Genomic DNA, 13117 nt, shown 5'->3' with positions numbered 1-13117 from the left:
ATGATGTCAAGTTTGATACACATAGAGAGTGTGTGTGATGTGTATATATATATATATATATATATATATATATACGTATATATATATATATATATATATATATACGTGATGGTGAAATCTGATTATGACCTTTAAAGGGTCTTCATGCCATGAAACACTGAGAAAATATGTCATTAACTAGCGTATCAACAGTGTAGTGACAGAAACACACAGAGTTTTCCATTTATTCATATTAAAACAAACCCTGTACAAAACATAACAGCATTGATTCATTCCCACTTTGAATTGCACAAACATCATGACAAACACTTGAAAATAGAGAGAATTAAATGCTGTTCTTCGGTATATAAATAGTATGTGATTCTGATTGCCCCGACATGAAAGAAAATAATATAAAAGTGATTTGTTCAACAAAACCAAGCCAAGAGGGATAGATACACTGATGCAGATCTAGAGAAAATAATGCTGTAATGTCAAACAATAGTCCACACCGCTTTCTGATAAACTCAATCTTTCAATGGAGTGTACCAGTAGCCTGATTACACTCACTCTCTGTCTCTATAATTTTTTTTTTTTAATTGCACGCACATGTGAGATAGTCAGCTGAGCAAAGTTTTGCAATATGCCGTCCTGTCCAACTCAAACCATCCAAAATCCACACTGATTACTGATGAGCTTGTCACCATGACAACAACAAGAAGACAGTCTCTTACTCAAACGTGTGGGTAATGTGTTAGGTTGTGTTTGTTTGTTTTGAGGTGATGTAGCATTAAAAACTTGTGAGATCAGACAACATGAGTAAACTACTGTATATTCATACTTCTTCAAGTCGATATGCATGGCTGGAGCTAATTTACTGATGCAATAAAACTGTTTAACACATGTTAAATGATTGGTTAATTCTTTGTGTGAAAAGTAATCATATGGCGCTTCAACACCATAAGTTTAAGTTATTATTATTTTATTTATTTTTGCAAAACTGTTATCAACAGCAATCCATTTGAGATTAAAGAAACTGGAAGTGGTATATTCACCTTTCTCCAGAATTATTTAGGAGACAAACAAACAAAAAGGCTCGTTTTAAGTTGCCAGCTGCGTCCAGGATGTGTCTGAATAAATCCAGAGTAAAAGCGGTAGCAGCTGTTAATTATTTTCTATTAGACAGCATGGAGGGCTTAAGTCTGTGTAAGACTTGGAAGAAAATCCAAATGGAGCCGCGTGTAACTCTGAGTAATCTCTGAATGTATGTGAAGGAATTAGTGTGAAGACGGAGGAGATGAAGGAGGCGACAAAGAAAGAGCAAGTGGATGATGTAGACGGCAGCACTAAACGGCAACCACATTCATGGCACACTATTAACACCTCCCGCTTCCCGCAAAAACCAAAGGCAACTTAATGTCTCTTCCAGTTGTCGCCTTGGTGAAACAAATACTAATCCCTCCTTATGAGATGTAGGTTGTTATACCCCAAAGCCCCGTTTTAGTTTTTTTCTTTTTTGCTTTACTCCCGCATCACACCACTGCAAATGCATCAGATTACTTTAATCTGTGAACACTGGAACAGAAAGATTAGTTTAAATTCCATTATGCCCACAAAATAAGAAGGAAAGGTGCTAAAACACCTCAGAATATTGGTCAAGCACATACCGGTCCACATTTTGGTTACATGTGCTTAAAACTAGACATTAGACAAACGTGCGAATTTTTGAGAAGGCATTCTGTAGAGCAACTGTCTCTTGTTTCCTTTCGTATAAAACTATTCTGTTATTTATTTTTATTGAGGCTTCCATTTTATGTTTCTTTTTTTTTTCCAGAAAACATAAATGGACGAAGCACAAGTGGCTCGCTCCCATGCGTTCGTCTTGGATGTACAGACAAGAACAAAGGCTTGAGAGCAGAGCGCTCGAGTGTTTGTATCTGTGTGTATACGTGAGTGAAAAGAGAAAAGACAACAGTACTACAGCAAATCCTTAGCCAAACTAGTCTCCCCTTATCCAGCACGTTTCCTTTTCAGTGATTCCAGCTGATGAATGAAATAGACAAACAAGATCAACCCTTTCCACATTTGATCATCAAAGGATGGCGCACAATTTATTAGCCATTCGCTACACAGAAACCCTCACCTCAGTCTCGACCATCTTCAGCCTGCTCAGAGCATCCTTGGCAGCCTCCTATAGATTCATTCACATGAAGAGAGACTGTAAGTAACTGGTGGACTTCATGTTTGAATAGCAGACAACCCTGACCCCTCCTTCACCCTATTGCCTTGACTTGAGAATTTCTTCACAGAGTCAGCGAGTCCTTGGGTGAAGCGCCGCAGCACATTTTCATACTCTGATTATGGAGGAGGAAAACCCGAGTGAGATTTCTATGCTTTTTTTTTTTTTTTTTTTAACAGGAATCAGATGTTTGTGGGTTACCTGAGAGCAGAGCAGGAGAGGCTCGCTCCAGCTGCGCTTTTTGCCACTGCAGCCTGTGCGTGATCTCTTTATGCTGATGAATGACATCAGATGGGGGATCCCGTCGGTTCTTTTTGTACTCTGCAATCTGAGAGGAGGAGGACACAATAGCAATAGGAAATGAAATGCAACATTATACACAGCTAAACATATACACCAAAGTACCTTTCTCTCTAACCGTTCCTTGTCGTAGTTGAGGAGGCTGAAGCTGTGAAGCTTGTACTGGGGAGGAGAGCTGCTGGAGCGGCTGCTCCTGTTGCTTAGCTCATGTTTCGGTTTAGATCGAGGAGATGGAGCCTGACACATTAAAACATACGCAAAGTTGTTAAAATGACATCATATATGAGCATTCTTAGGTCTTTTTGCATGAATACAAAATGGTCATCTATGTCCACAAAACCTGTGGAGGAAACCCTCTACTTAAGTAATGCACAATTTGGGACCCTCACTTACAATGCATATAAATGATGTTCTTCAGCACTTAGCCCAAGAGACTTGTACACTCATTCACATTAATGGTGAGAATCTTACATCAGTGATGAGCAGTGAAGGAGCACTCAAGAAGGTTGAGAATGTCAGCTTGAGATAACTTTTTTGCTTGGACAGCAAAACAAGTTTGTGACTCACCCGTTCTTTTTGTCTCTCTGGAGGTGAGAGAGGAGAAACCGGTTCAAGGATTAGCCACTTTTCTGTCGTCGGCTGGAGTTCTACCCCGGATATGGGTTCTCTGATTTTCACCCTCACCTCTAACTTGCCACCTGTGGCTTTACGTCCATCCATCACCTAGGACAAACAAACATCTCAATTTAGTTTGCACATTTAGGCATATGTATAAACGGTATACATGTCTTCAGAAATTAATAAAGGAGAAAGGAATAGAGTGTTGCAGATAGTATCACTTGAACTATCGCCTGTAACCAGCGGAAGAGACACCTGGCATTTATGGGAGTACCAGAAAATTCACAAGGCGCTTCACTCGAGCCAAATGTCAGTAGCATCAACTCGGGCTGTTCATGCAGTCAGAGCACCGAGACTCTACATATAATCTCAGAGCTGGACTCAACTCACCTCTATAATCTCTCTGATGTCACAGTGGTTTTCTAGACCCTCAAGCTTCAGCTGAGCTGTGCCCACAACCTTGTCTGTTTTAAAGAGGCCCCTGTAAACATGCAGAAGATCATGTCAGAGAAATAATTTAACATCGAAGCAGTTCTGATCCGTACCCTCTATGAATGATTTCAAATTTGAAGCCCTTGGACTGGATGACTCGTTTAAATCCTCGGTGCGCTCTGTTGATGTTGAGTTTGAACTGCTCTTTAAACTCTGGACTGCTAGTACTTTTTATTGTGTTGGTTTTGTCCCTCTGAGCATCCTCCTGTACATGCGGAAAGGGAAATGATTAAATAACACCATCTTTCGCTTCCTTTCTCTCTTGATCTGACAGCACCATACCACACTGGGAAAAGGAAACTCAAACTTCACGCTGGCATCCAGATCATTAGGCGAGACACCTGAAGGCAAAGACGGATGGAGGTGTAAATTCACACACACTTTAATTTGTAGCAGACTGGCAGGAAATCTGCCTACCAGAGGGAACTGGTAAGTTGATGCCTCTGATGATGTACAGTATCATGTCATTGGGAGTCAGATTGGGGTAGGTCCTACAGAGACAGACAGGTGTCTTGAGCCCAGTATGAGTGACAGGCATCAGTCATCATCACAGTGATCCAAACAAGTCAGACTGTGAAATGAGTCACTTAGCTACCAGATTGGTGGGTTACCGAAGCCCAAGAAAAATCTGTCACAGTGAGTCACTGCAAATCAACAACTTCAAAGCATGAGTCAAAAGGTATCTCACAGCAATATGAATAGTCAGTTGATACACAACCACATACACTGGCATGGATAATCTATCCATTATCCAAACTGGGATGACCCAAAAATTAATAGTAGTACAAAAATGATAAACGAAAGAGCGTATATCTTATCTACGGTAAATAAAGGACAAGAGTTTTCCAAATTAATTACTGTAATAGTTGCCTCCAAACCACAACACACCTCAAATAGTATGTATTTAGTAGTGGATTTTTGCTGGATCACCTTCCATCTTTTGTCAAGCACAATCAAACCAAAAGGAAAGATATACAGGTAGTAGACAAATTGTATTGAATTTGAATGTTCACTAAGAGTTTGCTACTGACTTGACAACACTGAAGGTCTTCTCCTCCGTGTGACACCTGGGCACTGGATGGCCCTTGGTGTAGGAATTCTTCAGTATCTCTAGATTTTTGAATGAATCCTCTACAAGCTTTTCACACCTGGAGAGAGACAGGCACAGCCCTAGGGCACAAATACAGTTTTTGCACAATAGTCGTGACCCGACTATAGATGTTAAGACTAAAGTACTCTTATAAAAATAGTTTCTCAATACAGGCACAAGAAACAACATTTCAAAATGCTAGACCTCGGAAAATTAATAAACCTCCTTATTCGGAGAAAAGAAGGCAAATGAACAAACTACAGCATCTGTTAAAGTCATGCAAATTATGTGAAACGTTTTTTCAATATTATATAACTACAGTGGTTCTCAATGTGAGCTGGCAGCCGAATTTTCCTCTTAGTGCAAAATCGCTACCCAGTTTATTTGTTTAAAAATGACCTATGAAAACATGCATGCACTATATTCTCAAAGGTCGTTTGATATACTACCCAAAAGCATATAGTTCTCAAACACATTCTCCACCCAGAGACTGAGCTGCACTGTATTTATTTACAGAGTAAACTAGTGGCTAAACCACAAAGCAGCCATACATAATGAAAAAGAAATGCATGTAATTTTTTATTAGCTGTCCTCAACAAACCCGAAAGAGATCCAGGACGGATCCAGTTTTGGGTCCCTTCCCACCAGCTGAGGATCACTATCTATCTATCGATCTATCCGTATGTGTGTGTGTGTGTGTGTGTGTGTGTGTGTGTGTGTGTGTGTGTGTGTGTGTGTGTGCGTGTGTTGAGATTACATTCCCGTTAGAGTGAAGCTGGATCCAAAAGGCTAAATCAGCACAATCCAGCTAGACCCGTTAAATAACACCTTTGCGAAAATAAGTTGGATAACATTGTCGGAGAACATTTGATTTATTTGTACGTGTACTTTTGTATTGGGAGTCAACAGTCAAATAGACGCTTTTCTAATATTTTGTTCATGTTATTTAGCTACAGTGTAAAATGTACCAAACGTTGGATGTCATTTGATTTTGCAAGTATATTTTACTCTATTGCGTGTCTATGAATCATATCTTTGGGCCAATTAAACTAAAATCTGATAAAAATAAATACATTAATAAGTAAACAAACAAAAAATGGCTTCAATACAATTGTTTGTATGTGAATGAGAAATCTTTGCCTGAAGATGGCAATTGTTATAATACAAACAATAATAATAATCATCATAAATATCTGAAAAGAAAGCTTTGAGCAACATCTTCTTACTTGAGAGCCTCGCCAATATTGCCAATGAGTGTGAACTGCTGTGAGTGACTCAGACATTTCTGGAGATCAAGTTGGAGAGAGAAACAAATGCAGTGGAAAAGATTGCATCCACAATTACATAATTCAACATATATACAAAATTGTTGGTCCGTTGATGACAGAAAAACCCACAGTGGTCACATACAGTAAGTAATTTAAATCTGACAACAACAACAAAAATTAAAACAATATGAACATTTAACCAATTCAAATGAGACATTGCTTTTGAATTGTGGTTCAAGAGAATTCTTTTTAAAGAACAGATTCATGACATACTGTAGGCCTGGATGAAAATGATGGTACCCTTCAGCCTAATATTTTGGTTTTCTTTCATTAACACAAGGTTGCCAACAATTTTGTCCACATGTTTATGTATGAATGTTTGACCTGCTATCGAGTGAAACAAAACGTCAATCCCAACCTCGTGCTGCTTTCGCAAAAGATCCATGAGGCCATGGTACTGCTCACTGGTACGAGGAGAAAGGGGAGATGAACGCGAACGAGCCAGCAGGAAGTCGTCCTCACCGATGGGACGACTGGGTATCTGAGAGGAGTACAAATATGATTAAAAAGAGAGATTTTTATACTTTTTTAGACATGAAACATAAGACACAAAGATGGACCAACATGTGACAACTGTGCATTGTGCCCCCAAAGAAAAGCAGTATTAAAATTGTTATTTTTTTAAACCTAATTTGTGATGCCGAACAGCTAAAAATAAAAGACATGCACCCATGTCAAATCAACTTTTCACTTTCTATTACAAGTCATGAATACTAAAAGCAAAGGAACAGAGGCACAGGAATAATATCCTGTTTTATAATTATACTGTGACTCTGAGTCAGAAAGGAACCTGTGAGTTCGAGGAAACAAAAGGTGAGACCAAACCAAATGAAATCAGTCCCGTTGTATATATTCCCACAACATTGAGGAAATACAGTAGATCGTGCGTGCAAACACATGCACAATTGTTTTTGGTACACCTCACACATTCTGTGACTCCTGTGACAAACACGAACATATTGTGCCACATACAAAGGACTACTATATTATCTTGTCTTTCATTAGTTTTAATCGATAAATTCGGAACCTTGGTGATATCAATAGGAAGGCCAGACTTGGCGGCTTCGATCATGGGGTCGAGTCCTTTGGCGTGTCTGAGGTTCTGTGCTGCTGCCGCCATATTCTACGAGATAATATCAAGACTTTTTTAAAAGGGCTATTGCGGTTATACATGTTACAGAGACACAAAAATATCAGCCACTCAATTGACCCGAGAAAAACAACTCTTTGGAATACCTTCATCTTCTTTGAGTGCAGTGCAGCGCGCAAAAAAGCCTGTCGCCGTAGTGACAGGAAATCCACTTGCTGTTGGGCTAAAATGATCATTAAAAAAAATAAGTGATGTGGCAGTCAAATAGGCATGGCTTGGAGTTACACTGCCAACACACCTTTGGCTCCCAGTTTTTGCATTGTGGAACCACCCGGGGCTTGAGGCGCTGGAGATTTAGCTTTCTGGGCAGGTGGACGCACTGAGGGCTAAGGAGAAATAATTATCATTAAGAAGGATCCAAATAGAGATGATGATGAGAAGAGTGACTGTCATTTTATAAGAACACATACAGAATAAAAAATGAACAGAACTACATATCTGATTATGTTATGGAGGTGCAATAAATGAGAAAAAAAATGTCAGAATTCAATACATATGCGTAAATACACAACAGACGGTACTGCTATCTGGAGTCTAAAGGCAACCAAATCAAAATCCCTGGCTGTACATCAATTAGTGCACTTGGCAGTATATTCATGAGTTGTTTGTTTGTTTTTTTAACCTTGGCAGTCTCTCTTGGACTGTCCTCCTCTTCTTCTGCGTCTGGATCTCGATTAGCTATTTTCATAGCTGTTTCCAGGACACCCATAAAGTTTTGAGAATCGCTCTCTGAGCCCTGTAATGGTGGACAACCTAGAAAAGAAATCCGCACTTTACACAGTATACCATCTGCGCACACTGTTCCCAACTAAAAACAAACTATGCAATCAGAAATATACCTGGTGGTACAGGTAGATCGGACAAGTTGACAGGTCGACCAGCTTTGTGTGCTTTAATGGAATCTTGGTATTGCTGTTAAAAGAAGAAGTGATGAGTCTGCCACCGCCCCCTGAAATACTTTTTTTTTTAATCAAACAAGTCAGTCTTGTCTTGATTTTATTGTGATAAAAAAGCCCAACTATGTGAAGGCTTTCAGACATGACAAAAGATGTAAGTTTCATATTCCCTCTGTGTCAGCAAAAGGCTTATTCAATGTATTCTTCCTACTCTATATTTCAGTATTTCAAGGACAGTACATTCTGTACTTTTACTTGTGTGTACAGGAGTAGGAAAAAGTAAGCTACCCCCTTTAACATAAATTGGTCATAAAATGCGGCATGACCTGCAGCAAAATAAGAATAAATGGTGTCTGCTTTAACTATAACCGCACAAACAATTATACTGTATATTTTCATACTTTTATCGGCAATAACAAATCTACTTTCTCGGGACAGGGAGGAAAAAGTAAAGTAAATCCTTTCATTTAATAATGGGTCGAGCTTTCTTTGGCAGCAATCGCCAACAATCAAATGTTTCCTGTAGTTACAGATCAGATGTACAAATCATCAGGATGAACCATTCGTTTTTACAATTTTTTTGTAGTTCAGCAAAATTCCTGAGATGTCTAGTGTGGCTCTGTTGAGGCCATGCCAGAGCATCTCAGTTGGGTTGGGGTCAGGACTGTTTATAGAGACTTGGACAAATATATTATAAAGCTGGAAAAGGTTCCACAATTATTTCCAAAATTGTTTATGTTCATCAGTGCACGGTGAGACAAATTGTCTACAAGCGGAGAAGGTCCAGCGCTGTTGCTTTCTTCCAAGGAGTGAATGTTCTGTAAAGATGACAGCAGGAGCACACCACAGAATGCTCAATGAGGCAAAAAAGAAGCCCAAGCATGTCATCTGAAGACTTCACAGAATTCACTGGCACATGCGAGCATCTCTGTTGACACATGAAACAAAATGGCTTTCTTTCAAGGGAAGACCAAGGAGGAAGCTGTTGCTGTCTTAAAAAAAAAAAAAAAAAAAAAAAAAACACTGCTACATATTTGGAATTTCCTGAAGAGCACTTCAATGTTCCACGGAGCCACTGGCAAAATAATCTAGGGACGGACGTAAAGAAAGTTGAACTGTTAGGGAGAAACATCACATGTATAGAGGAAAAATGGCATAGCACACGGATGTCAAAACCTTATCCAACTGTCAAGCATGGTTGAGAGAGCACCATGGTATGGGCATGCCATACCCAGGGCCTGGACAGATTGCTCTCATTAAAGGAAAAATTAATTCACTAGTTTATCCAGATGTTTGGCAGAAGACTTTAAGGGCACCTGCTCAAAAGTTAAAGCCAAAAAAAGGATGGAAGAAAAAAGGTTCTGCAATGGCCCAGTGAGTCTAGACCTCAACCCAATTGAGATGCTGTGGCATGACCTCAAGAGGACGACTCACACCAGACATCCCAGGAATTTTGCTGAACTGTTACAGTTTTGTAAAGAGCACTGGTCCAACATTCAACCTGATCGTTCTGTACGTCTGATATGCAACTCCAAGAGATGTTTGGCTGAGGTTATTGCTGTCAAAGTAGGGGAGATCAGTCAGTAAAACATTGTTTGGGTGGTATTTTATTTTTGACTGTATACACACAAAATTTCAGAATTCACTTTATAAGATATTTAACATGAGGCCAAATGTGACTGGTTCTAGACGTAGTTGGAAGGTCTGCACCCTAACCCCTGCAAACGCATTAGTTCAGCTGTTCATTTTCACTTCCTTGCTGGAAGAAAATCATGGTAGAGGAAAAGTTCTGAAATGATTTATCTTGGCCTCATGGTTTTTTTAAATCACAAAAACCCGCTATTTGAACAGGAGTGTGCATCGAGCCTTTTCCGTTGCTGGTCCCTCTCTCCGGAATGACCTCCCGCTGAACGTTGGGCAAGCCCCTTCACTGCTCATCTTTAAAACTCGTCTTAAACCTCATTTTTATTCTTTGGCTTTTGACTCAGCATTTTTGCTCCATGCACAGCGCTTTGTATACAGCCATGGTTGTTTTAAAGAGCTCTATAAATACAGCTGAGTTGAGTTGAGTCTGATCATTTCAACGTCAAGCCAAGTTTGTAGATAGAAGCATTTCAATCTTAAATTACACAGAAGATAACCATTGTAATTGATCCCAGGTTACCATGGCACTGATCATGTTATTATTCTCCTTAAGTTAACAGACTCCTTAAAAATTTGAGCTGCATAGCGTGTACCTTTACAATGCGCTGATGCATGCGTGCTTTACGGTCATCTCCTTTGCTCTTAGCTCCATCTGCTGCTGATTTGTAAATGTCCATCCTTTGCTGCAAGGCTTCTGCCAGACTGCTGGGAGCAGGAAGGCCTACAACAAGCACACACACATCTAAATATTCAGTATCACCTTCATCACACAATGCTAAACAATCAGAGAGAAGAATCAGGGCTACTTACCAGCGGGAGGTTCCTGTGTGGTTGTAGGAGCAGCAGTGGCTTGCTGTTTAGGGGAAGGTGCTGCATCTGTCTCGTCTACTACGTCTCCTGTGAATCATTACAAAACTGTGGTTGAATCCAACAGCACACCATGACTGAATAGAAACAAAAGTGTGACAAATGCAGTAATTATACGGTATAGGTCATGATTAATAGGGATGTCCCAATCCAATTATGTATCGGAAAGCGGGGCCGATCATGTGATTTTCAGCTGATCCAGTATCAGACGAAAAAGTTATTCATTTTCTGAAGATTTAAAGGTCAAAAGCTACAAAATAACATTTTGTATTGCATAATGTTGAGTTTCTACTTTTTTCTGTTGCGTTGTTGTTCGTGATGATAACAGAAAAAATATATAGGAAAATGAGAAAATACATAGGAAAAATATTTTGGGGGGTTTGCATTCTGCTGAAGTCCTCATACTGACCAGGGGCTGGAGGAAGCAAGCTCAGGTCTACTGGTTCACTCCTATCTATGGCCTCCACCACCGAGTCCAGTTTCTGTATATTGAAAGCCCATATTCATTAGCTTGTGTTGAAAAAAAAATCTTCTGCAAGTAAACTACACATGCCAATAAGATGTGGCTTTTAGTCCTGTTACCTTAGCAATGACATAGTGCTGTTTGGCCAGGTCAATGTTACCACTCTGCTTGGCTTGTATGGCCGCTAGCTTGTACTCTCGCTGTCGGGACAACACTGCTTGCTTGACCTCTGAAAGAATAGAAGAAAAACATCTACATTAGTCTTCACAAAGGGACTTGTGAAATTGTTCCGTACATCAATTGAGGAATAGAAAGCGAGAGAAGTCTGAGAGTAGTATGTTATCATGTGACCTGAGTGTTGTGTGCCGGACTGACAGGGTGTCAGTGGAGAGATCATTGGGGTTCCCGTAGTGATGGCAGCAGCTGGGTTGTGGGGGGGAGCTAATTGGAGTGGCTTAGTATTTGGAGCTGCTCGCTCTGGCTCCAGTGAAGGTTTTTGATTGACTGGAGGGTAGGGAATTAACACGGGCTCTGGCATTTGTTTCTCTTTCATGGATTCAGACTCAGTTGCGGCACTGGCTTTTTCACCTACAGCAACCGGAGGTGGCATCTCCTCCTCGTTGACTGGTTTTCCTTTCCTAACCGATGTAAGCATGGACTGCAATGTCTGAGGACGGCAAGGACATGAACTGTAAGCATAACTTACATCTTCAACACAGGAGGCACCCATAATGAGAAATGAAATAGAGTTAGAAATGAAGACAGTTTTCAAAACCTTTAATCCACGATCATATCTTCGAGCTTTGCTTGTCTCCCCAGATGCAGTTGCATTGGAGATGGCAACCTTGTACATCTCCATGCGCTCCAATACACGCCATTCCAATCCAGTTGCATCGGTGGAATTCGCAGGAGGAAAAGAAGCGGTTGTCACGCTAACTCTGGAAGGCTGAGCGGAACGGTGTTCCTCGTCATCCTCCAAAACTTCATTCAGCTCTGCCTGTGAACAAACACAAATGAATTGTACATGTAGTTTACAGGGGAAAAGGGAATATCTGGCACTGATGAACAACTAAATATCAATATGTACCACTGTACATCCCCTCCAAGAGAATTGGAAGTGGTGTATGTTATCATTATAAAAAGGGCGCACGTATTTCAACGGGTGTTTGTTTTACCAACAGATCTTCATCATCAGCCAAATCTTCATCTTCCATGTCCTCTTCATCCAGGTCTTTCATGCAAAGAGCTGCCATTCGCTCAATATCGGCCATAGCAACAGGAACTAGAGACCAGAAAAGGTCAAAAGGCCAGTAAAATGACACTTTAATGTACATCGGAGGGAGAGAGGAAGGGAAGCAATCGAGTGGTCATTGCACCTTTGTTTTCACGCTTTTTCCTTTGCGGGCCTCCTCCTCCTCCTCCCATCAAATTGTGTAGCTCATCCTCCAGATCTTCCTCGTTAACGTCATCATCCATCCCCCCATCCGGGGTCAAGTCAAGGAGTAGCCCCATCTAATTCACAAAGAATTTCCACAGATCTTAGGTCAGACAGGTGCTCAAGAATGGGCATCTCGTTCAAGACCTGAGCTGAGTTACCTGTTTGGCACGCGCTGCCCCTTGACCCCGGGGAGGTGGGTTCCGACTTCGACTCATCGACTGTTACTGATGTAAAACGTAGCTTCTAATAAATTGTGCAGACGACAAAGCGAGGGGTGATGGATATTTTCACCTTGGCTAAAATGAAGCATTTAAAACTTAGTTATCAGGGTTGGCTGGGTAATGCAAGTCATCGCAATTTCTGTGTGGCTAATGCCTTTCGAAAGTATATCCTTTACCTTGTCACTTTCACGCGCTTCGCGACAGCTGATCTGTTAAAAGAGAATCTCAACAGTAGTCGAATATTGCTCTGAAATAAATGTTAAAAGACTATAATAACAGTTTAGTGTTAACAGACGTCGAGCTTTCAAAACAAGCTCGACAAGCAGTGGAATGACTTCCTACATTACGTCTCCAATGGCAACAAGCAAAGCGCTTTACGGCTGACCGCAATA

General features: G+C 40.5%; 1 protein-coding gene across 3 annotated transcripts; it reads right to left on the bottom strand.

Annotated features, from left to right (window-relative positions):
* Nucleotides 1–210: 210 nt before the first annotated feature.
* cc2d1a (coiled-coil and C2 domain containing 1A) lies at nucleotides 211–13068 on the bottom strand. 3 transcript variants are annotated; one of them, XM_086120223.1, is made up of 28 exons: nucleotides 12902–13068; nucleotides 12663–12800; nucleotides 12443–12578; nucleotides 12242–12348; nucleotides 11842–12063; nucleotides 11418–11733; nucleotides 11186–11295; nucleotides 11013–11085; nucleotides 10547–10633; nucleotides 10330–10457; nucleotides 8036–8108; nucleotides 7819–7949; nucleotides 7435–7522; nucleotides 7283–7359; nucleotides 7074–7169; nucleotides 6405–6527; nucleotides 5945–6003; nucleotides 4660–4776; nucleotides 4046–4119; nucleotides 3911–3969; nucleotides 3682–3833; nucleotides 3527–3617; nucleotides 3086–3241; nucleotides 2624–2755; nucleotides 2420–2546; nucleotides 2257–2333; nucleotides 2123–2170; nucleotides 211–2022 (listed from the first exon to the last, which is right to left on the bottom strand). In XM_086120223.1, exons 2-28 carry the CDS (start codon nucleotides 12717–12719, stop codon nucleotides 1990–1992), a joined length of 2949 nt encoding a protein of 982 aa, XP_085976349.1. In that variant the 5' UTR covers nucleotides 12720–12800; nucleotides 12902–13068; the 3' UTR covers nucleotides 211–1989. The 3 variants fall into 3 exon arrangements, 2 of the variants coding, with proteins under 2 accessions (XP_085976349.1, XP_085976348.1); XM_086120222.1 differs by having other exon boundaries at nucleotides 12663–12747; XR_015101834.1 differs by lacking the exons at nucleotides 211–2022; nucleotides 2123–2170; nucleotides 2257–2333 and having other exon boundaries at nucleotides 3086–3102; nucleotides 3203–3241; nucleotides 12663–12747.
* Nucleotides 13069–13117: the final 49 nt, after the last annotated feature.

The sequence above is a fragment of the Hippocampus guttulatus genome, chromosome 9 (genome assembly GCF_054856545.1).
Source record: "Hippocampus guttulatus isolate MCC_2025c chromosome 9, RoL_Hgut_1.0, whole genome shotgun sequence".
Lineage (NCBI taxonomy): Eukaryota > Metazoa > Chordata > Actinopteri > Syngnathiformes > Syngnathidae > Hippocampus > Hippocampus guttulatus.
This window is presented reverse-complemented; position numbering and strand designations above follow the sequence as displayed.